This window comes from Metopolophium dirhodum, chromosome 3, assembly GCF_019925205.1.
Source record: "Metopolophium dirhodum isolate CAU chromosome 3, ASM1992520v1, whole genome shotgun sequence".
Taxonomy (NCBI): domain Eukaryota; kingdom Metazoa; phylum Arthropoda; class Insecta; order Hemiptera; family Aphididae; genus Metopolophium; species Metopolophium dirhodum.
In genome coordinates, this window is record NC_083562.1 from 35,377,968 (window position 1) to 35,399,247 (window position 21,280).

The following is a 21,280-nucleotide window of genomic DNA, read 5'->3' on the forward strand; positions in this document are numbered from 1 at the left end:
TAATTAATTGTTAAATATTAATATCATCAAACAAATTTAAATAAAATAATAATATTTATTTAAATATAGTTTTCATGATAATTTCATATATTGATATATTTAATTAAATATGAAATGGTAATATAAGTTTCTTAATCCTATTACTTTTGTATTATTATTTCAAATATAGCGGTTAAATTGATAAAATATTGTACATTGAATATACCGTTTAATCTATATTATATTATCTGAAAGTTATGTGGGTATTATTTAGTAATTTTCAAGGTTGTACTGACATAGAAACACGAAACATGACTAATATTGAATGGTTTAAGTATAAGTGAACGGAAAGCAAAATAATATGTGTGGATATTATCTTAAATAATGTATCCTCTATAGTCTAAATACCGTGTTAAAAGAAAATTAAATAATATTCATGACGCAAGCGTTTAAAATATAATATATTGATTTATAATATTATATATATATAAAAACATAAGTAAAATAATATAATATGTAGGTAGGTACTTAAAATATTATAATTATTCTGTTCTATGATTCTAGGACATTCCCTCTCGTGCCCCCCCCCCCCCCACCCCCCGAACGGGACAATTTATCAACGGGGAAAAAATGAAAAGTTAAAATATATACAATAATATACAATGCAAATCAATAAATGTACAAATGATTAAATTAATACCCTGATTAATATATAAATATAACTCAATAATACGTTATAATAAAATTATTGCCAATAGAAAATTCACAAATATAAATATTAAAGAATAATATACAAATTGCAAATTCAAATAAATAAATGTACTGTTTACGAGATTTTTATTAAATAATATTGTTAAAATAATATATAAATATAATTCAATAATACTTTCACATAACTTTGGTGTATCAATAATTAGCCATTTAATTGAGTAATAAACTAATAACTCATAAATCCATAACGTGAATGATGATAGTATATTTCAGGTAAAACAAAAGAACCTATTTTCCAACCTTTATTATTATGTGTAAAAATATATATATTGATTCAGAGGGGAAATGTCTCAGTTCAGGGGAGAAATGTCAAGTACTGCTAAACTCCGTGCGGGGAAAGGTACGGGGAAAATACCACATTGATTTACCTATTTATTGTTTATAGGTAAATAATTATTGTTATCTTAAAATATAAGTTTATCGATAGATTGTATCAGTATTATTATTTTAATCTACTATTAACCATGTAGGCTTCACTGTTAAATAAAATTTAATTTTTAGTAAATATTAATTAATTTGCAGCACATTATTCGTACAAATATAAAATTTATGACTAAATAATTTAATATAATTTAGGTAGTCTGTGTTCAATACACTTGTTAGCCAAACGAGCGACAAATTAAAATGCACAATGAAGACGAATTAAACTACAACGCGCTCAGCATTGACCTCATCACGGCGGTGTTCCCACGATGACAATTTCCACACAACTATACAAGCACAAACACACACATACTCACATGCAAATCTAATCACTGCACTGCCAAAGTCACGTTCGTACAGTTTTCCAAAGTAAATTTAACAGTTTTTGTATTTTAAAATACGTATAAATATTTTGCTTAAAAGTATGGCTATATTAACCAAGTCAGGTGGAAAAAACCTAACAGGTACAAACATTTTATTACTGCGATTTTCAACAGCGAGATTTTATAGGTACATTTTCATCAGCCACATGCATGTGTAACATAAACATGCGCCGAAAAAAGAACACCTGGCTACCGGTCGGCTCTCGTATCGTATACCGGTGGAAGAACGTGTGTGGGTCACAATTCGAATACTGGCAGCTGCAAAGCCCTACAACATCTGTCACGGTTTAGATCTCGCGATGTGTTTATAACCACGGATGAAAAGAACATTATCGAATAGAATCATATTTTTTTCTCTACCATCACCATAAAAATATATACGTATAACGTATCTAAAGTATTTTGAAAACGTTATAAACTATTGAAACAAAAGTGAAAAGAAAATAATATCTAATAATATTTGATAGGTACCATAAAATATATGATGCGTAAAGGTAATATCAATATAAATAACCTGATAGTAGGAAAAAAAGTCTTGGGAGTAAAAAGTTTTCTAAAGAAAATATCTAAAAATTAATATTATGTCAGAATAGAAAAAAAAATGTTACATAATTATAAAAATCCTAGTACTAGTTGTATAAATTGTTATCACTGTAACTTTTAAAAATTATTTTAATAGTTTAATGAACTTTTTTTGCACCGAGACTTTTTTCCGGGACTTTTTTCCGTTCCCCAAATAACCTAGATACATATTATAAATAAGTACCTATATACAGCAGACATTTTAATAAATAATTACTTAACACAATACCTATATTAAATAATATTTATGTCTACTGTCTAGTATATATTAGAATGAATCCTTATGTACAGAACCTATAATATTTTATATTATAATATATACTAATTACAATTAATATTATTTTTACTTAGGTATTTGTTATTATTATTATTATAACTTTTTTTGCCCCGAGACTTTTTTCCGAGACTTTTTTCCGTTTCCCGAATAACCTAGATACATATTATAAATAAGTACCTATATACAGCAGACATTTTAATAAATAATTACTTAACACAATACCTATATTAAATAATATTGATGTCTACTGTCTAGTATATATTAGAATGAATCCTTATGTACAGAACCTATAATATTTTATATTATAATATATACTAATTACAATTAATATTATTTTTACTTAGGTATTTGTTATTATATATAATAATACATACAACTATACATTGTATATTTTAACGGATGATACGTTGTCAATATTTTAATTTCAAAGTTCTAATAAACCAAAATAATTCATCAACTGGGTTTATTCTAGTATGAATACAAACTGCAGGTAAATCTTTGAGCAAAATTATTACATACGTGAGTCATAAATTCATTTTCTAAATCAAGTATTTGAAAATAAAATTATGTTAAGTATTGAAATAAAATATACTCGTGTAGGTATATATGAATAGAAGTGACAAAAACAAGACAAGTAGTAGGCATTTAGTAAAAAACTCGGTAAAAAAGTGAAATCACCTAGTGTTGGCGTTTATCTAGTTAGTCTAGTCTTGTTTTGGTCACTCGAAAAGTTTGAAGTCACCCCAGTTTAGGGTAGAGCTATATTGTTGTTGTATAATAGGAGTTAAACTTTAAGATTATAATTATTGATTTTTACAACGACGAAGTACCTATATCACTTTAAGTCAATTTCGGTCGGTACACAATATCAGACTAGCAACTTTGTGTTTTTTTTAATTCTTAATTTTAAATTATGCTATGAAATAATAGGTACATTTTAATATTTTATACTATTTTGTAGTTCACTTATTATAATAATTTATCATAATTATACATTTATACTAGCTGTTGCCGCGCATTTCGTTGCCCATAGAAAAAATTGTGATTGTGATCAACTCCTTTTGGGTGCAACTAGGATCGCGGACAATGTGCGACTGCAATACAGCATGCATATCAAGTATGCTATGAATGAAAATTTGATTTGATGCAGGCAGCAGGCTTGCGCCTGATTTGCCCGATTAACCAATGGCAACCAAATAATAAATACTACTTTCTACTAATTATTTCTCCTATAACTAATAGCAACCATTTATAAACAAAAATGTCCACTGTAGATCAAAAAAATCACCGTCTGACTACCTCCCCGGGTGGGGGTAGGAGGGAAAAAATACTTTACGACCTATTCTCATACCTACCAAATATACAAAAGAAAATTCATTAAAATCGGTAAATCCGTTTCGGAGGAGTGCGACCACAAACACTGTGACCTGAGTTTTTATATATAAGATATCTTAATTTATTCTTAGCGTTTATAAAATATGTTGTATACGAGGTTGAATACATATTATATTTTGAGTATTTCTTTCAGCCTATGTTTAAATATCTGATATTTAATATCATGAACGACATGAACTATACATTATAGTGTATTACCATCAGCCATCGGCGAGAAATTATACAAACGGCTGACTCACAGACTCATTTCTCCTCCCTCGGAATACCTATCTATTGTTTCATACAATTTGAAAGTCAAATTGTAACATGGACGTTGTCGTAACTAATTATTGTTATTATTTAAATGTACGTGGACGACGATATTTTGTTGGTAAACGTAAAACCATTCTAAGAACAATAAACTGAGTGATTACATGAAACGCGGTCGAGCATAACGTTATTTACGATGTATATGTTGAACACAGTTGTAACCGAAATGGTTTGAATCTTATTATTATATTTAGAATTTTAGACAAGGATTTTTCATTACAAATTTCTGTTTTTAAATTAAAATAATATACCTATAACTAAACTTGTAACCTATATCATTGGTTATACCTAAAGGTAGGTACTAATTGTTTGTTTACGTATTTATAAAGTAACGTGGGTGGTTACACACTAGATTGTATAGTGTAGGTACACTGCGTGTAACGGTTACGCCACACAAACATGATCGATCTGTTATTTGGGCGCGGATGCTGTTTCGCGGGAAGTTCTTTCAGATAAGTGGTATTCCCTCCAAAATGCGCTTGCGTAAGGTGCACTGTATTTACATTTCTCACTATAACTACTAAGTTGATGTATAAAATATTTACAACCATTCACCTTAACATTACCTTGGTTACACCAAAACTACCCATGTTTCACTTATAAATTATTGAAATAGTAGTTTATATTTTTATAGTACCTACTTGGTGCTTTTGAATATACTTAATATTATTTTGTTTTAAATACAGAAAACAGCGCTAGGTATGTAGTATAATATGCTGTTGACTATTAACAAATGAGAAATTAAAAATACTAAGTTCATAATATATTTTAAGAGCTTTGGAAGTCATCAATAAACATATTGGAGGAATGCCATATATTATATCCAAACAAAATTAATAATGTGTGAAAGTAAACTGGGATAGACTTATATAATTAGGTATAACTACAAGTATTTAGTATACAATATTGTATACACTAAATTCAATCATATTATATTAGACTTCCTACAATTATCACGATCAATAAAGGAATCTATATAAGAAAAGGTCGAAGAGTAGGTAGGTATAACTGTACAAGCCACAAGGTACTAAAATTAATTTTAATGAAAACATTGTCATTCAAATTATTATCAAAGACTTTACATAGTATAAATGCTAAATGTAAGGTATAAATAATAAGGGAAATAATATGTTCCGTTTCAAATAAAAACTAAATAAATTAAAGGATAGTAACTCATCTTACCTTTATTTTAATTAAGAGCGTGGGACGCAATTCGAAGGACTACAGATACGCAATTCACTCGGCAATTCATTTGCATTGGAAATAGCGGCAATCAATATTTCTAAGAAATGTTTTAATGGATGTCAATAGTTAGGAACTATCCTACTTTTAGAGACTATTAGAGAAACTATCACTAGAAATTAAAAACTTTTTATAGACACTCATATATTTTGTCCCTTTAATAATTAATATAAATAATTAAGGTGCTTTCGAGGGTGCATTATACATATATGTCAATGTATATAAAAAAGGGTATTGGTGTAGCGCAGTGGTTGGCCGCAGTCACTGATAATGTGTTCTGAGGTAAAGCACCGTCTAGCGTCACTGGCTCCCGGATGGGTGACCACCTGTACTCTTGGTGACGAGTCCTTGTCCCACATAATCACGTGTTTTTAAATCAACCGTAACCCCCCCCCCACCCCCCAAAAAAATACTGAATAAATGTCCGATGCTTAAGATAAATTTGAAAAAAGTGGGTGTCACTCTGCTGTACGGTAGAATACAAGTGGGTCACTACTATGGGTAGAATTTTTATCGAAACGAAATTTAAAAATAACTAATAATAATTTATAATTTCATAAGCCTATGAAAATTGAATGGTGTATAGAAAATGTTAATATTAACATAGCTACATATCGTGTACACAGACAAACAAAAAAATAATACATATCATTGTAAAATCAATACATTCATCGCTCAGAACCTAAAAGGTATTACGGAGGGTATTACAGAGAACTTGCCTACATTAAAAACTAAATATAATATACCTAATAATTAAGAAAATTTAATTCAGTGTGAACTAAACTGTATAAGCCATAGTACAATTTATAATGACAAATGTACACTGTACAAAGTTTCGAATACAAAATAGGTAATAAAATATCGAGTAAAATATTGATATATACAGGATGGTTCATGTTTTTAGTTTCCCATACCTATATTATACCAATTTAAATAATGAAAAAACAATAAATGCCATTCCTTATGCATTAAAACATTAGTTATAAATATTCAATAAATTAGTATAAACTAATGAAATGAAAAATCATTCTTAAAATGTTGTCTATGGAACATGAAAAAAAACCAATACATTCATCGCTTTTTTCGGTCCACAGCGATTTCTGTCCCGTTTTGTCTACCACATTTTAGATTCTGAGTGAAACGATGAATGTATTGATTTTACAATGATGTGTGTTTTTTTTTTTATTTTTTTTTTTATTTTTTTATTTTTGTGTCTGTGTACACGATAAGTAGTCGAAATAATGCTTCGATTTTCGACTTCAGTATCTTGTTCGATGGGAAAGTGAATATCGTTGGTGCATTGGGGAGGTCAAAATTTTAATTTCCCAGTAGTTTTCAAAAGCGATGTGAAAAACAAAAGAAAAATTAAGGAAAAACGGGAATTTTTACGCAAAATCGATTTTTAACAAAATCGATTTTGGTTATTGGTGTAACTCTAAAACAAATGACCGTAGATGCATGAAATTTTCACTGGTTGTTTATATTTGCATTTTCTATACACAATACAATTTTGAAAATAATTTGACTTTTTTTGAACTGTTTACGGACATTGTCAGTTTTCAGTTTTTTTAAATTTTTTTTCTATAAATATCAATAAAATTTTATTTGTTGGGTAAAAAAGCTTGAAAATTTAATAGAAGGCTCCTAGGTTATTGTTTCAAAGGCAGATGAAAAAAATTAAAAATCCTTAGTCACAGTTTTTTTTTATACACGTTTAAAGTTCAAATTTTGACAAAATACGGAAAAATCACGAAAAATAGCAAATTATTTTGAGTTGAGAATTCATAAAAATTTTTCTTTTTAAATCTAAGATTTTAAAATCTAATACAAGATTACTCATAAGTTTGTCTAACTTTATCAAAAAAAAAATTTCTACAAGAAAGTCAAATTAAATTTTTATGAGCGTTTTAAATTCATATTTTTACAACATTAGATATTCACTCGATTTCTCATGTACCGATTTCCTTATTTTCTTGTAATTCAAAAACGAATGACTGTAGATCCTTGAAAATTTCACTGAATGTTTATATTAGCATTTTCTATACACCATAAAATGTTGAAAATATTTTGACTCTTTTTGAGCTGTTTACGGACATTTTCAGTTTTCAATTTTTTTAGTTTTTTTTTCTATAAATATCAATAAATTTTTATTTGTTGGGTAAAAAAGCGTGAAAATTTAATATAAGGCTCCTGATATATCGTTCTAATAGCAGTTGAAAAATATTAAAAATACATAGGCACAATTTTTTTTTATAAGAATTTAAAGTTCAAATTTTGACAACATTTATCAAATTTAGAATTTATTAATTATTTTGTGGTTAAAAATGTATAAAATGTTTAACTTTTATGGCTAAAGATTGAAAATTTAAAACAAGGCTCCGAGTAAATAGGTTATATATAAATTACTTTATTCACAATAATATCATCAAATATACTTGGTAAAATCATAGGCTGACTGACTTGAAAATATTTTGACACTTTTTGAGCTGTAACGGGCATTTTCAGTTTTCAATTTTTTTAGTTTTTTTTTCTATAAATATCAATAAAGTTTTATCTGTTGGGCCAAAAAGTGTAAAAATTTAATACAAGACTCCTGATATATTTTTACAATAGCAGTTGAAAAATATTGAAAATACATAGGCACAGTTTTTTTTTATAAGCATTTAAAGATCAAATTTGGACAGAATTTATCAAAATCTCGAAAATTATCAACCATTGTAATTAATAAATTATAAAATGTTCAGTTTTTATAGCTAAGGATTGAAAATTTAAAACAAGATTCCATGTAAATAGATAATTCGGTTACCAAAAAATCTAAAAAATACACAAGCACAGTTTATTTGTATAGTCATTTTAAGTTCAAATTTGGACGAAATTACATAAAAACCTAGAATAACTATTTTAGTTATTTTGTTGTGATTGTATAATATTATTCGTGGGCACTTGAAACTTCTAATTTGTAATATTTTCATCGATATATTATGATGAATGATGATAGTATCACGGTTTGTTGTTGATGTATAACGCGTTATATGTACCTAATGGATATTGTGATATGATTAATTTGGAATTTATTATAGGTCAATTTTTTTTTTAATACCATAGATAAGTGTATAATATGTCTTATACCTAGACTGACATATCGTCTCCACTCAGAATCGTTTTTCTTATACAATGATATATCATTGAATTCAAATTTAATACCATCCATTATACAGTGACCCACTTGTAACCTACAGTACAGCAGAGCGACATCCACTTGCCCACCTTTTTCAAAATTTACTTAGCTTAGGTTAGTATAGCTATAAGTACACATAGGTTGTAATTCATCGAATTTTTAACAACGCTGAAAACCGTAAAATTGCCAATGCCAAAAAAAATGGTACCTACCAAGCTAAACAGAAAACGGAACATATTTAATAAGTAAAAACGTAACACGGCGGAATACGTCAGAAAATCTTGTATAGGTATATAGTATAAAGTAATAACTAATAAGTAAGAACCAATATAGGTACCTACTTAGATTTAAAATAATTATATATAATTAAATAATAATTATTCATTATACATTTGTTTTTGTATCAATTTCAGATAAGAGTAAAAAGCTTCCACATTAGCAGGTCAAAATTATTTTAATTGAAAACTAATATCGGTATTTTACACGATGGATAATTTTATTATAACTGTAGGTATGTATTGGAAATTATTTCCCGGATATGCAACGACATCCCTCCGCAAAGGAAATACGTGATATCATTCCGTGTCTACTACGTATCGTATGTTATTAAAAAATGATAAAATAAGTGTATCTCGTCTGGTAAAGCCGGAAATCAAAAACAGGTTCACATTATTTATCAAACAATTATAATAATTATTTAATTAAAATATGTAATAATATTGTATACGTCGGTTTATAGCTGGGGCACGTGCACAAACATTTTCTCGGCGTATAGGACGCTGCTGTTGAGTGTTCAGAGTATTGTTTGGACGGCAACAGGATTTTAGTGATCTCCATGGCAACATGGGAGGCCCAATGAACCCGCGTGTGCTGCCAGACAGGGTTGTAGGACGAGTAGAAGGTGCAGTCACGTTAAAAGCGTAGATCGATGAGAGGGATACACACGTAACACTAATATTTAATAATTATTTCTGACATTATACGCACTTTTCTTTTTGTTTTAACTACAAACCAATAACCAATAATTATTGTGAATATTGATGCAATATACAGTTTTATTTCCATACATTGTTTGGAAATTTCTTCATAGATATTTTAGTTGTTTTTTAAAACACAATACATTATTATAAGTTATAACCGAGATTATGGCACCAAAATAAACTACCTATAAAAATTATTTATTTTGTTAGACAACATAAATAATTAATTATAATTACCATACAATTATATTAATAGATATTATAACTATAAATTAGTAACTTAAAACTATTACATATTATACTGTCCTGTTATTTCAATTAAATAGATCCCATAATTTATGATGCATCAAATGTATTTACTAATTAAATGGAACTTGTTCAATACTGAGATTAATTATACTCTGAAGCTTAAAAGATGGTGTTAGAATTTTATGTGACGCAAAATTGTTCAAACAGGAATGTGGGTTCTCATTTAAGAGTCGAATAAGAACAAATTTATTTTAATTATTATTTGAGATAAGTAAAATTAGTAGGTAATAGGTACCTATCATCAGGTAGATAATAGTAGATCATCGTAATGTAGGTATATTGTATATTTAGTATTTAGTTTAGGTACCAGCATTAAATACATATTTAAAAAGGTGGGAAAATAATATTTTACTTATAAGTATTTTAAACAAAAAATGTATGGAATTATACAAAAAAATTAAACTTAAAATAACGATAGAAAAAAGGTGGGTAAGTGTGTGTCGCTCTGCTGTACAGTAGGTTACAAGTAGGTCGCTGTAATGGATGGTGTTAAATTTGAATTCAATGATATAATATTAATATAAGAAAAACGATTCTGAGCGAAGACAGCCTATGATATATTGATATTACCGAGATATTACTAAGTATATTTGATGATATTATTGTGAATAAAGTAATTTATATATAACCTGTTTACGTGGAACCTTGTTTTAAATTTTCAATCCTTGGCTATAAAAGTTGAACATTTTATACATTTTTAACTACAAAATTTGATAAAGGCTGTCAAAAATCAAACTTAAATGTTTATAAAAAAAAATGGTGCCTATGTATTTTTAATATTTTTCAACTGTTATTTAAGCAATATATCAAGAACCTTGTATTACATGTTGACACTTTTTGGCTCAACAAATAAAATTTTATTGATATTTATAGAAAAAAAAAACTAAAAATTGAAATTTGAAATTGTCCGTACAAACAGCTCAAAACAAGTTAAAATATTTTATCAAGTATAGGAATCGATAAAATAAACATATTATAATATAAATTTAAAGAATCTACGGTTATTCGTTTTTGAATTAGGTATTACAACAAAATAAGAAAATCACTATACATATGAGAAATCGAGTGAATATCTAATGTTGTAAAAATATGAACTTCAAACGATCATAAAAATTTAATTTGACTTTCCTATAGAATTTTTTTTTTTGATCAAGTTAGATAACTTTTTAAGGAATCTTGTATTATATTTTAAAATCTTACATTTAAAAAGAAACATTTTTAGGAATTTCTAACTCAAAATCATCTGCACATTTTCGTAATTATTACGCCTTTTGTCAAAATTTGAACTTTAAATGCTTGTAAAAAAAAGTTGTGACTATGGATTTTTAATATTTTTCAAATGTCATTTTAACAATATATTAAGAGACTTGTATTACATTTTCAAGCTTTTTTCTTCAACAAATAAAATTGTATTGACATTCATAAAAAAAAAAAACTAAAAAAAAAATTGGAAACTGAAAAATCAGTTCAAAACAAATCAAAATATTTCGAAAATTTTATGGTATAGAAACTGCTAATACAAACAACCAGTGAAAATTGCATGTACCTATCATTTCTTTAAGAGTTAAGCCAAACATTTTGTCGAAAACCGAGTGTGCGTAAAAATTTCCGTTTTCCCTTAATTTTTATGTTGTTTTTTCTGGCGCTTTCAAAAACTTTTGGGAATTTTAAATTTGGACCTGTCAAATGCACCAACTAGATTCAATTTTACATCGAACAAGATGTAGCTGTTGAAAAAAATCGAAACAGTTTTACTGCCCAAAACGGTGGTGACAGACACAAAATTAAAAAACACATATTGTAAAATCAATACATTCATCGCTCCGCTCAGAACCTAAAATTGAATACATTATTTTTTAATAATAATTATTTATTACTTATGAATTATGACTAATGTATTTTTAAAAAAAGCACAAGACATTTTTATCACTTTTATATTCTGCTTAACGAAGAAGGACATGTTTTTATTAAGAGTATTTTTAGATTGACATCTTATGTCTTGAACTCCTATATAATAGGTATAAGTACGACTAAATGTATTAAAATAAATAAATTTAGAATATTTATTTAATTTATTATTTATCAGAAGATTATTTATCAAAATCGTTTTTCTATTTTAAAATCAAAATCTATTACAATTTCGTAAATAAATATAGCGACATAGTTTCTTCCTTTCGTCACACCCAGAATTATACTTACATGATTCATAATATATTTTACATACTACCTTTATAAAATATGCAAACCAACTTATTTAAATAATTTACAAAAAGTATTTAAGTAAATATATTTTAAATAAAGATATACCTATATAGTCAATGCAGTCTATACAGTCATGCTTTAATTATTTTATATATTATAGTCGAGATTATAGTATTGTAACTATTATATAATCTGATAATATATTAATTCATCGGGGTACGTAATTTAAACACGCAGTTTCCTTTGAAACGACCATTTAAAAAAACCTTAGGAAAATGCCTAGGTACATGGGCATGCTAGAAAATCTTGTACTAAATAAAGGTTAAAAAGAAACCTTGGTAATTTAATAGTAAGTTGTGGTAGACAATCAAGGTAGCGGCGATAAGACAGATATCCTTTGAGGGTTTTGTAGGTATTTAGTCAACGATAATTATTTCATAACTTCGTGTTAGAACCCATACAATAACAAATTTTTATAAAATAAAAGAATACTACTAGAAAAACGATTTGTACGTCTATATTATGATACCTATATTATGATTAAATATGATTAAGTACTATAGTTTTTTTTTAACAGCCACAAAACTAGAGAGGTCAAATTCTATTAACCCGAATAATAAAAGGAGATCATAACAAACGATGATAAATTGTAAGGATGGTATACAAATAAATATGATTGTGAATGTTTCTTGGAAATCATGAACAATTAACATAAATTAATTAGGTACCAGAATAATTATGTTCTTATTATAATAAGCATATTATTATTAATATGAATACTTAAATTTTTTAAGGCTTTTGTAGTTTGAATAATTTTAAGTAATCTTCTGCATTATAATTTAAATAATTGTACGAGATGCCTCGTAATATTATAGCAATACGAGTAGCAATATCACATGAATATTGAATTATACTATATAGGTATCCGATACACAATGCAATACGTCAAAATAAATCTTTGGATAAATCGATATAATGTTTGATACATAAAATAAGGTTGTATAAATATAATACGTATAAAGGTCCTTATATCATCAGCTATTGACTATATATAGTCTTCAAAAATGAATAAATAATAAATAGGAAATTAAACATTTTTTTTTAAATCCACAAATAAAAACATTACTTATTCGGGCTACTCGTAACTCGGTTAATTATTATTATTTTTTTATTTAAATATTAAATGCAGCTTAGACAATTCTCGAGAAAATTAAAACTTGACAGTTCGAAATTTCTATTTCAGCACAATTTAAATAATATATCATACGCATATAGGTACGGATTGAAAATTAAATATCCACATTTTTTTCTTTAATGAAACAGAATTAAAATTCTAGTCGAGAATAGCTACTCATAATCAATTGTGGAACACAAAAGTAAAATTAGAATTTCGTAAATATAATCACATTAGCCCATACAATAGTCAATAGGTATGATAGGTAGTTAAGTGCTTACGTAAAAAATGGTAGGTATTTAATAAGATCCTACGGGTATAGGTTTATTTCGAGATCTGACGAAAGGAGACCTATTATATAGGAATCCAAAAATGTCTACTACGACAGTGATGTGCATCCGAACAGAACGCCCCCATTTCGACAACGTCCATGACTCATTCGTTCACCCCCGTTCATTGTGAGCACAAAAGGGACTTCCTGTCGGTACGGGCGTAAAAAATTAAATCAAACAATTTTATTTTACTAGTTTAAGCCAACGCTGGACTGTAGTAAATATTTTTGGAACAAGAGAAGTCGATTACAGTACACACACGTCAATTATAGGTACCTATTAGTGTTCCAAGAACGTGTGAGTACATACACCTTTATTTACGAAACATTACGGTACCTACAAAGTTCATAACAGCATAACATTTAAGTGCTGAGTATGTAAGAACCTAGGTAGTAAACTTACTGCACACGATAAAATATTGTTTGTTGACTCGCGTTCGAATTCTATAATTGTCCAGACATAACTTATACAAATACTGTCACTAGTAAAACTCACCCTTTGTGGCGAACGTAAAGATAAGGGCCAGCAGAAGCTTTCCGCAAGACCCCATCTTAAGGACTCTGCACGCCACTCGAGTCGAGCCGGAAAACCTCGATCACTAGTTTCTTTTTCGACACAAAACCAATAATCCGATAGAGTTCACAAAGCCGGAAAACGCACAATATAATATGATTATATGATGAAGAAAAACAATAACATGCACCACACAAATGAAACGCGTAGGAGACACAACGCAGAAACGCGAGACACCGCGAACACCAAAACACGGACTGCCGGTATGAAATACGAAGGCTCAAGGCACTACCACTACGCTCGAGCGGCGGGCGCGGTGACGAACGGCTTCGCAGTGTGGCCACCAACACGGTGTATGTGTACACATTTTTTATTTTGATATTATATGTTAATATTTATAATATTATACTATTATTATTAATTAATAAAAATATGCCTCGTTTGAACTTTGAGTTAACCATATCGTCCATACCTACCTACTACGCAGACACTCGGTACTCGGGCACTAGTATACTTATAATAATTACGCGTCTATGTAGGTTTACCTAATTAGGTACTTAAATGTACGCATATTTTACGCTAATAACGACGTGCGTCTATTGGCTATTCCTATAAAAAAAAAATAGATAGGAAGTCGGATTGTATTATATTATGTATATATATAATTTATTATATAATATGATTTAATCGACTATCCATGGACCCGTATCTATAACTATGATTTATATACCTACCTAATAATTTATTTTGAAATCCAAGCAATAATAGCGGTTTTTTTTAATAGCACACATTTTTATCAGTATTTACCAGTGTTGGGCAAAAATGTCAGTGATCAACCCATGATTTCAAGTTTATAATTTATATATATGGATTATGGATAACCTAACCTACAAATTAAAATGTATGAATTGTATTATACACAATAAACATACAACGAATTTCTCAATGCTTTTTATAACATGACTCAGTTATAATATAATAAAAATAAAGTTAAACAAAATTAATCATTATTAACTTCACTAACTTGTTTTAAATAGATAAATTGTATTTATTTAAACGTTACTATTATACTATCTAAATTCTAAATCCTTAAAGTGTTGACAATTTCAATGAATGTTTATTTACAGAAAAGTATCAAGTTTTGGAACTTATACTTTTAAAAAACTAAGTACTTTATAAACTTAGATCATCTGTTAACCGTAGAAGTTTTTTGACCAACATAATTGCCCATCGGCCAACGAGACCACCACTGCTAGACATACCTATTATGTATTATTCAGATACGACTGCAGCAGTTATACTATTTGTATCGTGCGCATCCATTCGCATACATAATTTAACACGGGTGATACCTTGAATATAAATTGAAGGTATGTCACCAATAAAATGTACCTCGTGTCTATATAGTGATCATATTACTATAAACGTATTAAGTTTTTACTGAAGTATATGCTACAATACCTCTTGTTTTTGCTGCCAAGTCTGAATTTCCCAAACAATTGTAATTTTAGAACCCACACGGTACACATGATATAATTATGTGCAGGTAATATATACACATGACTTAATAATATAAACATACCCATCATAAGCAAAATAATGTATCTTAAATCTTAATCCTATTACCATGTATAAAGACAACAGCTAGTAAATAATATTTGTAGACTGTAGGTAGTCAAGCATTTCGGTAAAAATGTCACAGCGACAGCTGAAAATCATTTTGTAACTTTTCAATAATACATTTATGTATAAAATAGTAAAATACCTATACGTACCTACCTAATTAATAAACATCAATAGAGACATAGAGTAAATAAAGCTGATGATTTAAATTTTGAGATATTTCTTCCCTTATTTAACACCCGCATTTTGTATGGTTGTTAACCGCAGACAATTTACATATGTATTACTGTTTCCGATGTTGGTATAAAATTATTAAAAACTATTCCTGATTAATTATAAATGAAATATAACGGCTAATATTTTTAATATAGGCACTTTGATATATCAAATCATTTACAAAAAGTAATATTATATTTATTTTTTTTTTACTGTTACGCCTATCAATTATCATAACAGATAAAATAATATTATTTCATAAAATAGTTAGGTACAAACAAACATTTATGATTTATATAGGTATTTACATGTAGATGTAATTTTTTTCTAGTAAAAATATCACAAAACATTTTAGCGAATTTTCCAATATTGTGTCTTCATTATCAATATATTATGCTTGTTGACAATTAATTTTCAATATTGAGCATAACTGGTTTTAACCATAATATGGTATATTATATAAAACAGTGAGTTGAATAAACTTTAACCACCGTTGAAGTTTTGACACGTCTCATTAGCTATATTAGACCTAACGAATAACCATCATGAAATAATCATAAAAAAAAATATAACATAAAATAGGAAAAAAATTTTTCTATTTCAATATTTAGTGGGCTCAATTCCTAAATCCTCCACCTCCAGCTCAAATTATGGAACCTCATCTTTGAGTAAGTAAAATGATGTATTAATTATACATTTGCAATTTGAGCCACATTTCGCCCAATACTGAAATTGCCTTCCCGCACGAGCCACACATACTATTTTTTGTCACGCCTTTGTCACGCTGCATTCATCGATACCCGCAAAGGTAATACAGGGATCTGTGCAACAACTAGACTATAATTATACGACAACAATATATTTCATGAAAGAAACGATTTGGTTTTATTTATTTTAAGCGTCACGCGTGGAGGTTATAATATGATTATAAGATGTAACCAAAAGTTTATAATTTGTAAGGAACCGACGACCGTGATATAGACTTTAGTGATTGTTTTTCAGGGTATACGCGCGTCGCGCGTGAAATGTGCGCGCAGCATTTTTTGGGATTTCCACTTTACCGCCTGGCACTATTAGGGATTCCCACTTTACTGGACTGAAAAAGGACGCTTTCCAACGCTTCAACCGCTATCGAAAACCAAACTTTCGGTGCAGGCGTGACAATAACAAATTTTTCATACCTATTTTATTTAATTTACCACTATCTAATTTATTATTAAATTTAATTTTTCTTTCCGACAAAACGTGGACCGATGTGATATAAATATTTCTTAATATCATTGTCAAGATTAAATTCATTACATTTTAGGTTTTGAGTTGAGCAATGAATGTATTGATTTTACAATGATGTGTGTTTTTTTTATTATTGTTTTTTGTGTATGTGTACATGGTATAGAGTCGAAATAATAATTTAAAATTAATATCGAAAAATTACTGGGCCTCACTGAGAAAAACTCGTGTGTGAAATGCTTTGATTTTCAATTTCAGTATCTTTTTCGATTGTAAAGTGAACCTAGTTGGGAGGTCCCAGTTAGTAAAATTCCCAGTAGTTTCTTAAAATGCTGAGAATAAATTTGGTTTTCGACTAAATCAATTTTGGTTTTAAGTGTAGGTAAATCTGAATAAATTACCAATCTGAATAATTTTCACTGAATGTTTATATTAACATTTTCTATACACAATTAAATTATTTTGACTCATGGTAAGCTAGGTTAGATTAGGTTAGGTTAGGTATGAAATTTCCGATGATTATTAGTTTTTTAAAGCGGAACGAGGAAACTAGTGGTTTTACAATGATGTTTAATATTATTTTTTTTTTCTGTAAACAAAATTTCTACCAGAAGGAGTGGTTCAATTTCAATTTATAGTAACTTAACTTTTAGAAAATTTGATCAAAATGGTACTTTAGAGAAGCCATTTTTCGATTTTCTGAACAGATTTTTAACGCCACGGGAAAAAAAACACCAAAATAACCTATCACTAAGCTATTTTTTTTCTAACACTTTTTATCAAATTGTATTTTAATAACCTCTAAAAAAAATGAAAACTTGTGAATTTATATTTATTCAATTTATTATTGAACATAAGCTAAATGAACAACTAACAACTGTAGACACTTAAGATTTACACCAACTGTTAGTTTCTCTATACTTGATAAAACTTTAAAAATATATTGAGACGTTTTGAGCTGCTTACAATCATTTGAAATTGTCTATTGTTTTAATTTTGTTATATCTTAAATTTCAAATTTATCACATCGATTACAGTGACTATCTAAACACCTAATATGTACACTGTACAGCAGAGCTTACTTGTCAGCTTTATTGTTCTTTCAAATATTGATTTTTTCCACGTACCTAACCTAAAATAATTTAAAAATAGTTAAATTTGGAAAACCACCCGTGAACTGTATGTTACTAACTTACTACCATAGTATTTTTACTAGGCGGTAAGTGGTAGAATGTGTAGGTGGTATGCGTGGTTACTGGTTAGTTAATATGCATCACCATTATCACCACTCGCCCATACTGCATACTGCCACTGCTTTTGGCTCTGAGATTTGTCGACTGAATTTAGTTAATTATTAAAGTAATTAAATAGAAAGTATACTGTATGTCTGTTGTCTACTATACCTACTATATTTAGTATTTTCACTATATTATACAATACCTAATACCTACCTATAATATGTCAAGTAGTCATCCACCGACCAACCACATAAAAAAGTTCTGGGGTATTTACCCTACTAGCCATGCATGTTCGGCGCCACAGGTTCCACGTAAATAGGTTATAACTTATAATATATAAATTACTTTATTCACAATAATATCATCAAATATACTTAGTAACATCATAGACTGACTGACTGTCTTCGCTCAGAATCGTTTTTCTTATACAATGATATTATAACATTGAATTCAAATTTAACAAAAACCTTTACAGTGACCCACTTGTAACCTACTGTACACCAGAGCGACCCAATTTGCCCACCTTTTTTATTTTTCTTATTTATCTATACATACGAATGTTTGGTTTTTTTTTATTCGTCAGATTTTAGCACGGTCAGTTTAGGATTTTGTATTAACCCGCCTTGGGTTAGGACGGTTAGGTTGTCGTAAAAAAGACAAACTTGGTATAGTTTTGATACTTATGAGTTTATTTATACACTTACGTACAAACCACACGAGGCCCGCAGGTATATTGCCTACCTGATAAGTGATAATATAATGCTCGCATAATCACAAGCTAATCTCACGGACAAGGCAGGGTGGGATGGCTATACATTAAAATATAATATCATTTACACTTAAAAAGACATTGTTCCCACAGCGTCTTACACCCAAAAGGAGTTGAACATAGTATTATTTAGCAGCTAGTCTTAAATAAAATTATATTTTTTGGATATTTTGGTTACCTACTGGATGAACCACTTACTATGCATTTACACGGAACCTTAAGTTGTTGTACAATTTTAATCCTTGGTTATAAAAATTGAACATTTTATAAATGTTTAACTGTAAAATAATTTGTACATTTTCAATATTATGATACATTTTGTCGAAATTTTTTTTAACTTGAATTGTTAATAAAAAAAAATATTACTTATGTATTTTTAATATTTTTAAACTGATATTGTAACAATGTGTGAGGACTGAAAATCCAGCTTGTATTACTTGTGACACGAATAATAAGACGGAATCGTTTATCGATAAGACGATAACAGCTTGAAATTTCACGAACCCGTCATATTCTTGATTGAGACACTATTCTATAATCAGCTGTTTAAAAATTTAATTTTTCCTTTGATTCAAAAAAAATATTTGACATAAGTCATTTAATTAATTCAGAGCAATATATTGCGTGGGTAGTTTATAGTTTATTAATGGATAAAGACATTTTTAATTTAATATTTTTTATCATTTAGGTAAGGAATTGATAAAAAGAAAACCACACCAATAATTTGATCAGCATGGTTTCCTGAATAGGTACATTAAATTGAAAGCATAAAAATCTTAAGAAATTATTTAGTATCTATTTTCAAAATATGTTTTTGAGTTATGGAGTTAAACCGTCATATTCAATTCGCATATTCTAATTCTAAATGAGAACTAATTATGTAAAAAATGTAGAATATAATAATTTATTATTGCTTGTTCAACATGAAAGTCTTTACAACCATGCTTTAAAAAAGCCTTATTCATAATATGTTGTACATGTGAATTGTGAATTAAAATTTAGTTTCGACTGTTCAAGTCAAAAATGACACCAAGATTCTATATTTCGTTTATTCGAGTTATCTTTATATTGTTAATAACATAATATTATAGCAATGATATTATAAAGTAGGTAGTACATATTTTCCTCAAAAGAAAAATAATAAACCAATCAATAAAAATGTTTAAATGGTTTTGTAGTAATCAAAAATTATTATCACATTTAACTAGTTCAATCAATTAAACACCATCGGCAAAAATTGACAATTTGGAGCGTTTTATTTTATCGGATACCATCAATTATAAAAAATAAAAATAGTAAAGGCGACAAGTGGCCACCTTGAAGGACATCGGACAAAACATTTATAGTTTCAGATAAAATTCTAATATTTTTTTATTTCTTCTACTTTCTTATTTTTTTCTTAAAGTAATATTTTAAATTTACAACAATAGCAAACAAAATACAAATCAACAATAATAAATTATTTTCATTGTTTTCTAATTAACATTTGAGGATAAGCCAATAAGGTTATAAATTATAATTTATTGATTTATTATTACTAGAGCGTGGATTTCTATGCAATTGCATATTTTTTCCTTTTAATATTTTTGAATTTTTATCAGTTATCTCCACGAATCATCATAATTTGAAACTAATGGTGAAATTTTTTTTGCATACTTCTGCATAATTAAATGTTATTGCATATTTTGGCAAAATTCAAAATTTATTGCATATTGAAGCAAACATTTAAAAAATTTATAAAATAATATTTTGTCAGTTAGAAAAATTAAAATTAAATTTTATAGGTACTTAATTATAATTTATATAAAAAAAAAAATAAATAATCGATTACAACGTAAACTTAATCGTTCTTGATGTGTCAGTCGATTAATACTAAAAAGTGATAGTCATAAAAAACTGGAAACTCAAAATATGACGTTACATAACAGCTTTTCAATAATTGACGAAACGAAAGAAAAAATTCATTATATTCCTGATCGAAAGGTGCAACACTTCCAACAAAATTAAACGAGCTTTCCAATAAAAATAAAGGCATGGGAATTCTATGAATAATTAATGCAGTATTATTTAGGTGAAAACGTTCAGCTCGAAGATCTTTATCAAGACCCGATTATACTAAGTTTCAAATATGCCCCAACAACTTCAGTTGACGTGG

The 21,280-nt window shown here is 28.0% G+C and overlaps 1 protein-coding gene across 50 annotated transcripts in view; it reads right to left on the reverse strand.

Moving 5' to 3' along the window:
• LOC132940534 (cell adhesion molecule Dscam2) overlaps positions 1 to 14,295 on the reverse strand; it is a 69,745-nt gene extending 55,450 nt beyond the window's left edge. For all 50 annotated transcript variants that reach the window (XM_061008252.1, XM_061008204.1, XM_061008232.1 and 47 more), the window contains exon 1: positions 14,032 to 14,295. In XM_061008252.1, the coding sequence (XP_060864235.1) occupies positions 14,032 to 14,086 (55 nt within the window). In that variant the 5' untranslated portion in view covers positions 14,087 to 14,295. The remainder of the gene's footprint in view (positions 1 to 14,031) is intronic.
• Positions 14,296 to 21,280: the final 6,985 nt, after the last annotated feature.